The sequence below is a fragment of the Octopus sinensis genome, linkage group LG14, assembly GCF_006345805.1.
Source record: "Octopus sinensis linkage group LG14, ASM634580v1, whole genome shotgun sequence".
In the NCBI taxonomy this organism is placed as follows: domain Eukaryota; kingdom Metazoa; phylum Mollusca; class Cephalopoda; order Octopoda; family Octopodidae; genus Octopus; species Octopus sinensis.
In genome coordinates, this window is record NC_043010.1 from 64384596 (window position 1) to 64397539 (window position 12944).

Below are 12944 nucleotides of genomic sequence, written 5' to 3' on the forward strand. Positions count from 1 at the left end.
GGTTACTTAAAAACAAACAAAAATACATGACACCGAACAGGAAGTATGATACTGAAAGAAAGGGCCTGAAAGTGGTAATAGAAGAACTGAAACAGCACTTCGTTGCAAAGAAAGTAAAGATGGTAAGATACGACCAAAGAAGGAAGGGTTACCACCAGCATGGGTTATTTAGAGTAGATCAGAAGAGATTCTATAAAGGAATAAATGGAGAATGTACAGATGAAAAGTTGATACCAGATAACAATGAAAGTCAAAGATGTTCGAGTGACATCTGGAGCAAAGATAAGGAGCACGAAAAGGATGCTGAATGGTTATGGTTGCAAGAACTGAAACAAACAGTAGTCTGTCCAAAACAGACAGGACTAGTCATTTCAGTTCGGAAAGTGAAGGAAAGAAGCAAAAAAAAAAAAAAGGAGCAACTGGAAGGCCCCGGGATCAGATGGAGTTCAAGGCTACTGGATCAAATGATTTGGTGAATGTCATGCACGAATAGTGGCACAAATCAACACCTTGTTAAATGCCGACCAAGTAACACCAGAGTGGTTGACATTGGGTAGGACAGTGCTGTGCTTGAAAAACATCGAAAAAGCCAATATGGTACACAATTACTGGCCGATATCCTGTTTGCCACTTACGTGGAAATTATTAACTGGAATACTCGCAGAGTCAATGTACGAACATCTGGAAAAATATTTGGAGTCCTGCCACATGAGCAGAAGGGTTGCTAGCGTAAGTGCAGAGGTACCAAGGATCAACTCCTGATAGACAAAACTGTTCTTAGAGACTGTAAGAGGAGGAAAAGTAACTTAGCCATGTCATGGATCGACTGTCGTAAGGCGTACAATATGATCCTACATTCTTGGATTATGGAATGTATGAACCTATTTGGTATTGCATCGAATGTTGAGCGATTGCTTGGAAAAAGTATGGTGAATTGGAGGACAGACCTGGCAGTATACGAAAGAAGTTTAGGGAAAGTAGAAATCAGAAAGGCATCTTCCAAGAGGACTGCCTGTCTCCATTGATCTTTGTACTGTGCTTGATTTCACTAACACTGATTCTCAGGAAAGCAAAAGCTGGGTATGTATTCAAAAGCCAGCAACAAATAGTCAACCACTTGTTATTCATGGATGACCTCAAACTTTATGGTAAAGATGAAGCCCAAGTCAGTTCCCTCGTTGATACGATGTACTAGCAAGTTGAGCGATTGCTGAGAGATTTGGCTTTCTTATTTGTTTGTATATCATTGCTTTTGTTGTTGATGATGTTATTTGCATTTAGGTAAACTCAGATCGAGAAGGCAGTCCCATGTTATTCAACCACTATTACTGCTGTTGTTTATATTCTGATGAATCCTGACTGATTAGAAAGATCTACGGTTATAGATATTCCACCCGTGGCCATCTTAAGAGATATTTAGGTCTACATTGTTTAATGTTTCTTGTTTGTAGTCTAACAGGGTATTGTTTGAGGAAGATTTGGTCGCTGTTACTAGCAGATCAATCGAAAATATTGAGGCGCCGTAGTTGGTTAAATGATTTCCTATTATGGTTGTCTTGGTCATCAGTCATTCATTGATTTTTTTCCATCTTTTCATTTATGAAACGAGTTCTTTACCGTTTTACGCAATATAAGGTATAATACGTTTGTTTTACAGTCTGCGATGAAGGCACATATGGACTACATTGCAACAAAACATGTAATTGTATTGATGATGACAACTGCAACCCGATTCATGGTGCATGTCCTAAAGGCTGTGCACTTGGATATGGGGGTTCCGAATGTCAGGAACGTAAGTATACATCTATACTAATAATCAAACTAATTCCCCACTACTGACACACATGATCTGTTCTTAAATTTAATCAAGTGGGATACATGTGCATAAACCCATAAAAAATTTTTTTCTATTTGATATTGAGATGTCTTACTTAAAATTTTGATTGTTATAATCTTACTTTAACAATGTCTATCTCACCTATATACACGTATTGTATATAGGTATTGTATATATACATGTGTTGTATATACATGTATTGATTAATTCAAGTTGTCGTACTCTCTACAAGGGCATAAGTATATAAATACTTATTTCGCTAAGCATTGAGTTATGTTGAACTAGCACTATGACCCGGCAACGCCGGGTCATAGTGCTAATGCATGCATATACAGCTGCGTGCGTGCACACCTACGCACGAGTACTGTCCAAATCTCCAACCAATCACATACAGCTAGCTGGCATTCAATTGGCGTATCAAGTTTCAGGCATTTTGATTGGGTTTTGGAAAGAAAATTCACAAAAAAGTCACTTCTATTGATTTTTTAATAGCTTTACAGGGTGACTAGGGAAATGTAAAGATGTGCTTGACCACCCTTGGACGGTTTTGAATGACCATAGAAAGTGCGAGCCCTCTAACTGAAAAATTGTGGATTTGTATAAAGGACACGCATGCAGACATTTTGCCGTTTATATATATAGAGATTATTAATGAAAACTGAGGGAAGTAAATGTGAACAACAGACATGTTTAACATCCTAGAATTTGTGGAAGTAACACCCACACAGGTTAAGTTACCTCTCCGTATCTAATGCACTCAGTACATAAATATTTTAATGATGATAAAGATGATCATGTTGTTGTTGTTCTTTTTCTTCTTCTTCTCCTCCTCCTCCTCCTTCTTCTTCTTCTTCTTCTTCTTCTTCTTCTTCTTCTTCTTCTTCTTCTTCTTCTTCTTCTTTCTTCTTCTTCTTCACGTTCAAATTACTCCGAAGCATTTCTTGTTGACAGAACTCTAGTCGTGGATCAAACGAAGACCAAAGTTGAGTATTTGGCATCTAGAATATTGCCAGGAACTCATTGAATTGCATTAGCTGCACAAAACCGTTAACGGGAAAACACCTCAAGATTTCTGGGGCGCGGGGCTAGTTCATGGTGTGAGCGATGATGTTTTAGGATTGAATCTAGGCCTTGACAGAAGATCTTCGGGTCGAAGATCATGGACAATTTCTAAAAGTCTTCGGTATAGCAGTACTACAGTGAGACATTGCCTGTTAGAGAATAACTCTTCAGGCATGGAAGATCCAACAGCCGAGCCTGCTTGAGATGCATGCAGGGCGACGAAACCGTCTTGCATGCAATAATTCAGTGTCCGTACATTGGAGAAAGAAATAATATCCGACATTCAGCACATCTCGAGAGCCAAGCAATTTGTGGGTATTTGATTGCTCTTCAAGATTGAAGTTCTGGCCGTCAAATACTCTGTGGCTCCCTGTCGGAGCGAAAGACATCTTCTCTATCCATCGTATTAGGAAGGAGGACTGTGAGAGTGAAGATCTCAAGAATTCCACCTGAGTTAAATTTATGGTGGATTTTAGCGTGCGTCGTATTGGGAGGGAATAACAGCCGCCTGGAGGTGAAGCGAACCCGTCGTGGAAATCGGTCTGGGATTAGCGTGAAGGTACTACTCTACATTAAACCAGACACAATCCACAAGATCCCAGATCTCTTTGGTATTCTTGGAGAAGAAGTGCTGCATCTTACAGTTGATGTTAGAAGGCCATGGCACCACCTATGTGGAGGTTGGTGGGTTGGCCACTTGAAAGCTTTCTCTTCTAAACAGAAGATAGGGAACAATAGGGCCTACTTATTGTCAATACCAGGTCCCCACAAGCCACAAGTCAGCTATCAGTGAACAACAATAAAGGCTGCAACAACTCTGGAAACAACAGCATCATCAACAAGAACAACAAAATCAGCAAATGCTGGAAGAAACCAAGGAAAACAACAACATCAACAATACCAATAACGCGAGTAACAGATGCACCACCACCACCACCCTCAGCAGAAAGAATAATTATAACGTACACCCGACACTCAGTATGTCCCTTTCAACGAAGCCCGGCCTCTCCTGTCCCCACCCCATCTCCTTTAAGGTCAAATACATACAGACTTGCACCCTGATTCTACAGATACTGATACCTCTGCAACACAAAGTGAAAACGAGGGAGAAACCCCGCCTGAAAAAGAAATATAAAAAGCATAAAGTATCATTCTCCTCGCCAACGCACGCCAAAATCCTCGAAAATATGCTCACAACATCCACAAATACACCTACAGCAACGCCAACCTCTCTTGTACTACGATTACCAACACATCCACCACTATTACAACCATCTCCACCAATACTAGCACCACTGCAACAATTCACAAAAAGAAAACACCCCAAGCAATAACAACTGTAGTGACGTCATATTCCAGTGTGCGCACACGCAACGTCATTCTTCAGTGTGCGTGTGCAGAACGTCACCTTTGTAGTGATGTCATATGCCAGTGTGCGCACACGCAACGTCATTCATCAATGTTTGTGTGCTGAACGTCCTTCTTCAGTGTGCGTGTGTGGCGTTGGAGCCTTCTGGAAAGGCATAAGGAAGTTCCCTCATGCACATGCGCTAGAGACTGAAGAATAAATTGTATAGCATTCCTTAATAGCGTCGGGAACTTGAGACACGGCGATAGAAGAGAAAGGACGTATATTTTGAAACTTGTGATCAGCCTATTCTCCTGTCCCAGACGCTTAGGATTTAACCTGTTCTATTGCTGCTGAATTGTTGTAAAGCTTACAAACGTTTAAATTCAGCCTTGCTGTGTTGAACTAGATGGATACCAGCATACCATCGTGTTTCATTGTTGAACCAAGAAAATTAAGAATTATATATATTTAAAAAAAAAAGAAAAAAAACCCAGCATACCATCGTGTTTCATTGTTGAACCAAGAAAATAAAGAATTATATCTATTTTAAAACTTGCGTTTCGTTCCTGACTGGTAGTTTCTAGAAACAAAAAGAAAGGAAATTGTGTTGCACCCAAGTTGCACCCCAAAAGTGTAAAGAAGCAACCAGTTCCCTTTACAGTGGTGACCCCGAACATAGAACATTTAACTGAAATCTAGAATCTACCTAGTCTGAAACAATCAACCCACCGCAGTCATTATCTTTCAACAATTTGTCTCCAGTCGTCTCAAGCAGTTTCAGCAATTTCATCGTCGACGAAAAAAGTTTGACTTAAGCTGTTAGTGTGATCCGTGACCAAGCATAACAGGCAGTCAAACTTAAGAAGAGTTTGAGCATATGCTCCAGCTTGGTCTGATACGCCTAGCCACCAGTCCATGGGCATCACCCCTTCATTTAGTTCGAAAAGGGGATACAGATTTTCGCCCGGTGGGAGATTATCAGCGTCTAAATTCTGTGACGATTCCGGACAGATATCCAATTAGGAATCTCAATGACTTTTCAGCGAATCTCCATGGCTGTACCATTTTTTCTAAGGTTGACCTCATATGTGCTTATCATCAAATACCGGTCAACCCAGACGATGTTCCTAAAACGGCTATTACCACTCCTTTTGGTTGTTTTGAATTTTTATATATGAGTTTTGGTTTGCGGAACGCCACTAGTACGTTCCAACGTTTTATAGATGAAGTTGTTCGTGGACTTGATTTTGTTTTCGCGTATGTCGATGATATTCTCATCGCAAGTGATACGCATGAAAATCATCTCCAGCACTTGTCTCAGCTTTTTCAGCGTCTTCGCGACTATGGTGTTCGCATTAATCCAGACAAGTGTGTTTTTGGGCAACCATCTCTTGATTTTCTCGGTCATTATATTGATTCGAGTGGAATCAAACCACTCTCGTCTAAAGTCGATGCAATTCAGCGCATCGCACCACCTTCTTCTTTGCGTCAACTTCGCCATTTTTTGGGTATAGTTAATTTCTATCGACGCTTCATAAATCGGTGTGCGGACAAGTTGTTTCCTTTAACGCAGTTGCTAAAGGGCAATTCTAAAAAGGACGCCCGTCTTACTCTTTCAGCTGAAGCACTGTCTGCCTTTGAGTTAGTTAAAAAGGAACTAGCTTCAATTCCTGTTTTAGCACATCCAGCTCCTGATGCTTCACTTACTTTATCTGTGGACGCATCAGATTCTGCAGTTGGCGCTGTCTTGCAGCACACCGTAGATGGTGAAACTAAACCTTTGGCTTTCTTTTCTTGCCAGCTAAAGCCGGCTGAACGCAGATATAGTACTTTTGATCGAGAGTTACTAGCAATCTATCTGTCAGTTCGGCATTTTCAGCACCAGCTCGAGGGACGAGAGTTTGTGATTTATACTGATCACAAGCCCCTTACTTTTGCACTATCTTCTAAAACGGATAAACTCTCTCCTCGTGCTTTCCGTCACCTGGACTATATTTCTCAGTTTACAAGAGACATTCGACATGTGCCAGGGAAGGAGAACGTCCCAGCTGATGCTCTTTCTAGACACCCTGTCAATTCCATTTCCTCTCCGGCAGAAATTGACTTAACTGCTATTTCGCAGGATCAACCACCTTTAGCGGAGTTGGATTTAACTTCGCCCAAGTTTATCAATTGTAAGTTTGCCTACCAACCGCTCCCTTCAGCAGAAGGCTCTATTCTTTGTGACGTATCCACCGGTTCTCCTAGACCGTTAGTACCTGAGAAACATCAACGTTCTGTTTTTGAAGCTCTTCATTCATTGTCACATCCGGGTATCTCTGCCACAGTAAAGCTTGTTACTGCTCGGTTCTTCTGGCCCAATATGCGACGATCGATTACCTCTTGGGCACGCTCTTGTTTGAGGTGCCAGAGTGCTAAAGTCCATAGACACGTTCGTGCTCCACTTGGACAGTTTTCTTCTCCTGAGGCCCGTTTTCGCTATGTCCACCTTGATTTGGTTGGACCATGGCCTGTGAGTCGCGGGTTCTCATATATTTTAACCTGTATTGATCGTTTCTCACGTTGGCCGGAAGCTATTCCTATAGCAGACATTTCTGCTGAAACTGTTGCGAAAGCTTTCATGTCTAATTGGATTTCTAGGTATGGTGTACCGTCCAGTTTAACCACAGATCGTGGTCGACAATTCGAAGCGTTTTTATTTCGTGAGTTATCACGAATCCTGGGAATGCATCATATACACACCACTAGTTACCATTCCGCTTGTAATGGGATGGGGGAGCGTTTCCACAGGCAACTTAAGGCCACGTTGCGTGCCTCGCCAAATCCACAGTCGTGGACTGAATTTCTTCCTATCGTCCTGCTTGGATGTCGGACTGCGATTAAAGCAGACTTTGTTTTTTTCTTCTGCCAAGCTCTTGTATGGTACCACACTGGCATTGCCTGGTATGATGTTGGTGCCAGACAAGTCACAGTCTCTTAATTTAGAGTCTTATGTTGCTCGTCTACGCAGATATTTTTCTGCCCTTCCTCCTATGGGCCCTCGACACCAAAATCCTTCTAATGTGCCATCAAATCTTGATTCTTGGACGCATGTTTTTGTTCGTGATGATTCTGTCAAAGGACCTCTTGTTTCTCCTTATAAAGGACCTTTTCGTGTGATGTCTCGCACGTCGAAGGTATTCAAACTTGAAATTAACGGTCGTTCGGAGACCGTCTCCGTAGATCGTCTTAAAAGGGCATATTTTGAGGTGTCCATATCTTTTGATGACCCCACTGCCACAACCATCGTTGAACCTTCACATGCGCCTTTGACAACACCACCATTCACACATGCACCTTTGAAAACACCACCATTTACACATGCACCTTTATCAACACCAACATCGGCAACACCACCTTCGTCGTCGCAGCCTGCCTCGAACAAACCTTATGTTACGAGGTCAGGCACAACTGTTCACTGGCCGAAGAAACTTTCAAAGACGATTTATATTTAACATTCTCAATTGACTTCCCAGTGACAGTTATGATACTAATTGAACTTTGTTCATTTGAGTATTATTTTTTTCTTTTCCTTTGCTGCATGCTTGTTTATATTATGGATTTTTGTTGTTGTTTTAATTTGTCATATTATGAGCTATTTTGGTGATTTGGTATCCACCTTATATTCTGAAACCACTACAAGGAATTTTGTTTCGTGCTTCCGCACTCGAGGGGGAAAATTTGTAGTGACGTCATATTCCAGTGTGCGCACACGCAGTGTGTCATTCTTCAGTGTGCGTGTGCGGAACGTCACCTTTGTAGTGATGTCATATGCCAGTGTGCGCACACGCAACGTCATTCTTCAGTGTGCGTGTGCGGAATGTCCTTCTTCAGTGTGCGTGTACGGGGTTGGAGCTTTCTGGAACCTTATGGAAAGGCATAAGGAAGTTCCCTCATTCACATGCACTAGAGACTGAAGAATAAATTCTATAGCGTTCCTTAATAGCGCCGGGGACTTGAGACACGGCGATAGAAGAGAAAGGACGTATATTTTGAAACCTGTGATTAGCCTATTCTCCTGTCCCAGACGCTTAGGATTTAACCTGTTCTATTGCTGCTGAATTGTTGTAAAGCTTACAAACGTTTGAATTCAGCCTTGCTGTGTTGAACTACGAGGGGCGTTCAATAAGTAATGCCCCTGACCCACTTCCCAAGGAGTAGAGCAACGAAACTTGGCATAGTTATTAGTCTTTTTCTACATAGGAACCACCCAGAGTTACGCATTTCTCCCATCGTTTGATACAGCTCTGAAGACCATTTCTGTAGAAGACACCAGTTTGGTCCTCAAGCCACGATGTGACTTCAGAAATCAAGGCTGCATCATCTGGGAAACGCTTTCCTTTCAAAAACAACTTCATGGCTGGGAAGAGGTGAAAATCAGAAGGTGCAAGGTCAGAAGAGTAGGGGGATGGGGGAGGAGTTCATAGCCGCACGCCTGTGCTTCTGATCTGGTGACACGCGAGTTGTGGACCAGAGCATTGTCCTGCAGGAGGAGGATGCCTTCGCTGATCTTGCCCCGCCTCTTGATTTTGATAGCTTCTCTTAATTTCTTCAAAAGTGAAGCATAATAGGCTCCTGTAATTGTGGCACCATTTCCCAGGAAATCTGTCATCACTACTCCGTCCTGGTCCCAGAAGACTGTGAGCATGACCTTGCCAGCGGAGGGCTGCACCCTTGCCTTCTTTGGAGAAGGGGAGTCACGGTGCTTCCACTGCATTGACTGGGCTTTGGTCTCTGGATCATAGTGATGGGCCCAGGTTTCATCCTGTGTAATCAGTCTTTTGAAACATTTTGACTCATCTTCTTGGCACATCTCCAAATTCATTCTCGAGCACTCAACGCGTTCTTGCTTCTGGAAAGGTATGAGCCACCTGGGAACCCATCTGGCAGACACCTTTTGCATATGCAAATGGTCATGAATGATAGTTTCCACAGACCCGGTACTAATCTTGACCTCATGGGCTATTTTGCGAATAGTTATGCATCGATCTTCCAAAATGGCAGCCTCAACTTGACTGACAGATGCCTCATCAATGGCAGAAGGGGGCGACCAGATCTGGGAGCTGTTTCCACAGAGTTCCAACCATGTTTGAATTCACGATGTCAGCGTTTTACAAGGTCCATATGATGGGGCATTATCACAATAAGTTACTTTCATTTCATCAAAAGTCTCCCGTGGTGTGCGTCCTCTCAAATACAAAAACTGGATCACTGCTCGACATTCAACAGACTCCATTTCACACTTGACTCAGTTCAAACACCTGTAAATCAGAAACCACAATTAGTTTAGAGCTGTAATTTGCCACTTAATCCATAGAGATATAAGTAATTGTACATGCAAAATTTCAGCTAGATCGAACAACTTCAAGTGGATCAGGGGCATTACTTATTGAACGCCCCTCGTAGGTGGATACCAGCATACCATCGTGTTTCATTGTTGAACCAAGAAAATAAAGAATTATATCTATTTTTAAACTTGCGTTTCGTTCCTGACTGGTAGTTTCTAGAAACAAAAAGAAAGGAAATTGTGTTGCACCCCAAAAGCGTAAAGAAGCAACCAGTTCCCTTTACACAACCAATCACAAACACAAAACTTAGTGCTAGTGAGGAGGGCTCTCACAGCACGAAGAAAAGAAATATATATATATATACATTTATATATATATATATATAAATAAGTGACCATGGGTTTGCACCTAGAGTTACCCTCTGAGGCACAAGTCTGGGCAAGGTTGTTTTATGGAAGACCAGTAGTCGCCCATGCATACCGACCTCCCCTCTCCACGCCACCAGTGTTATCCAAGGGAAAGACAAAGGTCGATACAGCTTGGCACCTGTGACGTCGCAACTCATTTCTACAGCTGAGTGAACTGGAGCAACGTGAAATAAAGCGTCTTGCTCAAGAACACAACACGCAGCCCGGTCCGGGATTCGAGCTCACAACCTCACGATCGTAAGCTCGACGCTCTAACCACTGAGCCATGCGCCTCCATATATATATATATATATATATATATATATATATATATATATATATATATATATATATATATATATATATATATATATATATATATATATATATATATATACATATATATGTATATATATATATATATATATATATATATAATATATACACATTTTTTTCTCTCCTTGTTTTTTCTGTGTCCCTTTCTGAAGAAGAGCGTAGGCTCGAAACGTAAAAGATTTTTTCTATTCCTGAGCGTTATACTAATACATCTGTTTGTTTTTACACCACCTGTCTTCGTCTTTTGTTTTTTTCGTAAACTCTCCCTATATATATATATATATAAGTATATAGCGAGAGAGAGAGAGAGAGAGAGAGAGAGAGAGAGGGAGAGAGAGAGAGAGGGTGAGAGGGTAAGATTGTCAGCGCCACCACCGTTCTAGTGACAGAAACATTAATGATAGTGCGTATGACTGTGGAAACATTTAAAAGCATTAGGGAACTCCTAATGTAAAATCTACGGATTGGCAACTCCTAATGTAAAAGCCATGAGTAGGCCTTTAACGGGATTCCCAAAGGAACCCTAAGATATGGAGGTTGAACCACCTGACCTTCAGTGGTACTTGGTGAGAATGTAGGCCTAAGTTTTTCTTCAAGCTCTTTCCGATCATCATGGTGGGCTTAAGAGTGAGTTGTACAAATGTTCATGAATTGTGGTCGCCCTGGAAGCAAGGTTATCTGCTCAACGACCACAGGTTACTAACTTCGGATGTGTAGGCCGTCAGCGAAAGTAGGACTTCTGAAACAGCGATCTAACACCTATTTTCGACAATTTTAAGATTTACGAATCTTTTGGCTTGGAATGGGAAAAAGAGCGGCAGTGCTGTTTAGCAAAGGCCTGCATTTCGAGGTACGGCAGATCCTCCTGGGCCCGGATGGTAAGTTGATGGCCCTAGATGTAAGCAATAGCGAAGGTAGTGTTTTTAGATTAGTCGCTCTGTACATCCCAACTGTTTCACTAATGGTAACCACATCTAAATCAAGAAACCTGAGATCGTTGAGTAAGTGTCCTTGCTTCCAAGCTGATCCCAAGCCACGCACATTCACGCCCCAACTCTCATCATAGTCGTGCTAGTTGGAGAAAGAAAAAGAGGTCGCTCTCCTTGATTTTCGAGAATCCCGGAAGTTTTGGGCCTCTCTATTGGCAAATGTTTTTTAAAAGGCCCTCCCAAAAGCCTTTTGTCAATTGATTTTTAAAAATCCCACACTAATTAGGAATTTTTCGCTGAGTGTTTTTAAAAGTCTGAGGACATTTTAACTAATAATCTGTCCTTCGGAGTTTGAAGATGAAATCCTTAAATTCCTTTCCCTGTGTCATAGTTTTGATTTTATTTTCCTTTACAAAATCCATCAATTCACTGTAGCATTTGTTCACAAAGTGAAATTGATGAATACATTTCACCTAAAATTGAAAGTATTTTCTTGTTTTTGCAGTTTCATTATTGGCTGTTTCTATGTTTTCAAGTTATTGTTGAAGATGCTCCTGTTTTTGTAAAAGTTGTCGTTGTTATTTTTGTTGGAGTGGTTGCGAATTGGGTTGCAGTAGTGGTGTTTGACTTTCGTCTTGCTGTGTTCTTGAGCAGGTGTATGTACTTTCCTCCCCTTTCGTCTCTTCCTGTTTGTCACAGTGATACATTATTCGGTCTGCTCTTCTCTCTCCATATCCTTGCTGTTGATGTTGGTTTGGGAGGCAGGACGTCCAGGTGAAGCTTGATTTCCGTGGTAGCCGGGAGTAGATTTCTTTGTATTGGTGTGGGCGAAGGAATCTTGAGCACGTCTTCATGATTTTGTGTTTTTGTGGTGGTTGTGGTGTTGGTAGCACTGGGAGTTTTGTTTTCCTTGCTTGAGTGCAGAAAGCCTTTAAATGGTTCACATATATGGCATCTTGGTTGACAGGTGAGTACCATCCGGCAGGCCTATTAGGTTAGGTAGCTCGTCGATATAGGTTTGCATACATTGTAATGTTAGTTTCATACCTATACATGACCAGTTTTGTTGAGGTATTTTCTTTACCTCCAAGATAGTCACGTTGTCTTCCTCTATACTTGCCAAGACGGCGGCCACTAACCATCTGGCGATGGATATTTCTGGTGATATTTCACGTTCATCACCACAGCTTTAGCAAGGTGTTAGCTGCAATAGCTTCAATCGTCCCAAATTTCTTTCCTCGGATGATGTGGGTCTTCTGTTGTCATGCACATTCAAAGCATTTCTGGATTTGGCTTTCAGAAACATTTTTCATTCGGAGCGATTTTACTCCAATGCAGCAGTATGTAACCAAGTATCTTAAGATGTTTCCGATCACGTCGAGTGGAGAGTTTTGGGCAACTTTTCTTCCATTTCTTTGAACGATTTTTTTGGGCCAATTTCAATTCTTCTTTGATGAAGAAATAAAATTAAAAAATCCTAATTCCAGGATCCCTTGCTGCTTTAGCGGCTGCAGCGGAGACTGTTGTGGCATCTATGGCGGTAGTGATGATCACGTTTCCTTTAAAATTTTCTTTGTTTATCTTTCCTTCTTTAACTTTCACTTCGTTATTATCGGTATTGCTGTTGACGTTGTTGTTGTCGTCATCATCGCCGTCGACTTCGTATGTTTTCTTTAATTGCTACTTCACTGTTTC

The 12944-nt window shown here is 41.6% G+C and overlaps 1 protein-coding gene across 1 annotated transcript in view; it reads left to right on the forward strand.

Annotated features, from left to right (window-relative positions):
• The window catches only part of LOC115219450, a 124954-nt gene that overhangs the window by 41720 nt on the left and 70290 nt on the right, over window positions 1-12944 (forward strand). The window contains exons 7-9 of the mRNA XM_036509407.1: window positions 1658-1792; window positions 5294-7040; window positions 7261-7426. Of these exons, the coding sequence (XP_036365300.1) occupies window positions 1658-1792; window positions 5294-7040; window positions 7261-7426 (2048 nt within the window). The remainder of the gene's footprint in view (window positions 1-1657; window positions 1793-5293; window positions 7041-7260; window positions 7427-12944) is intronic.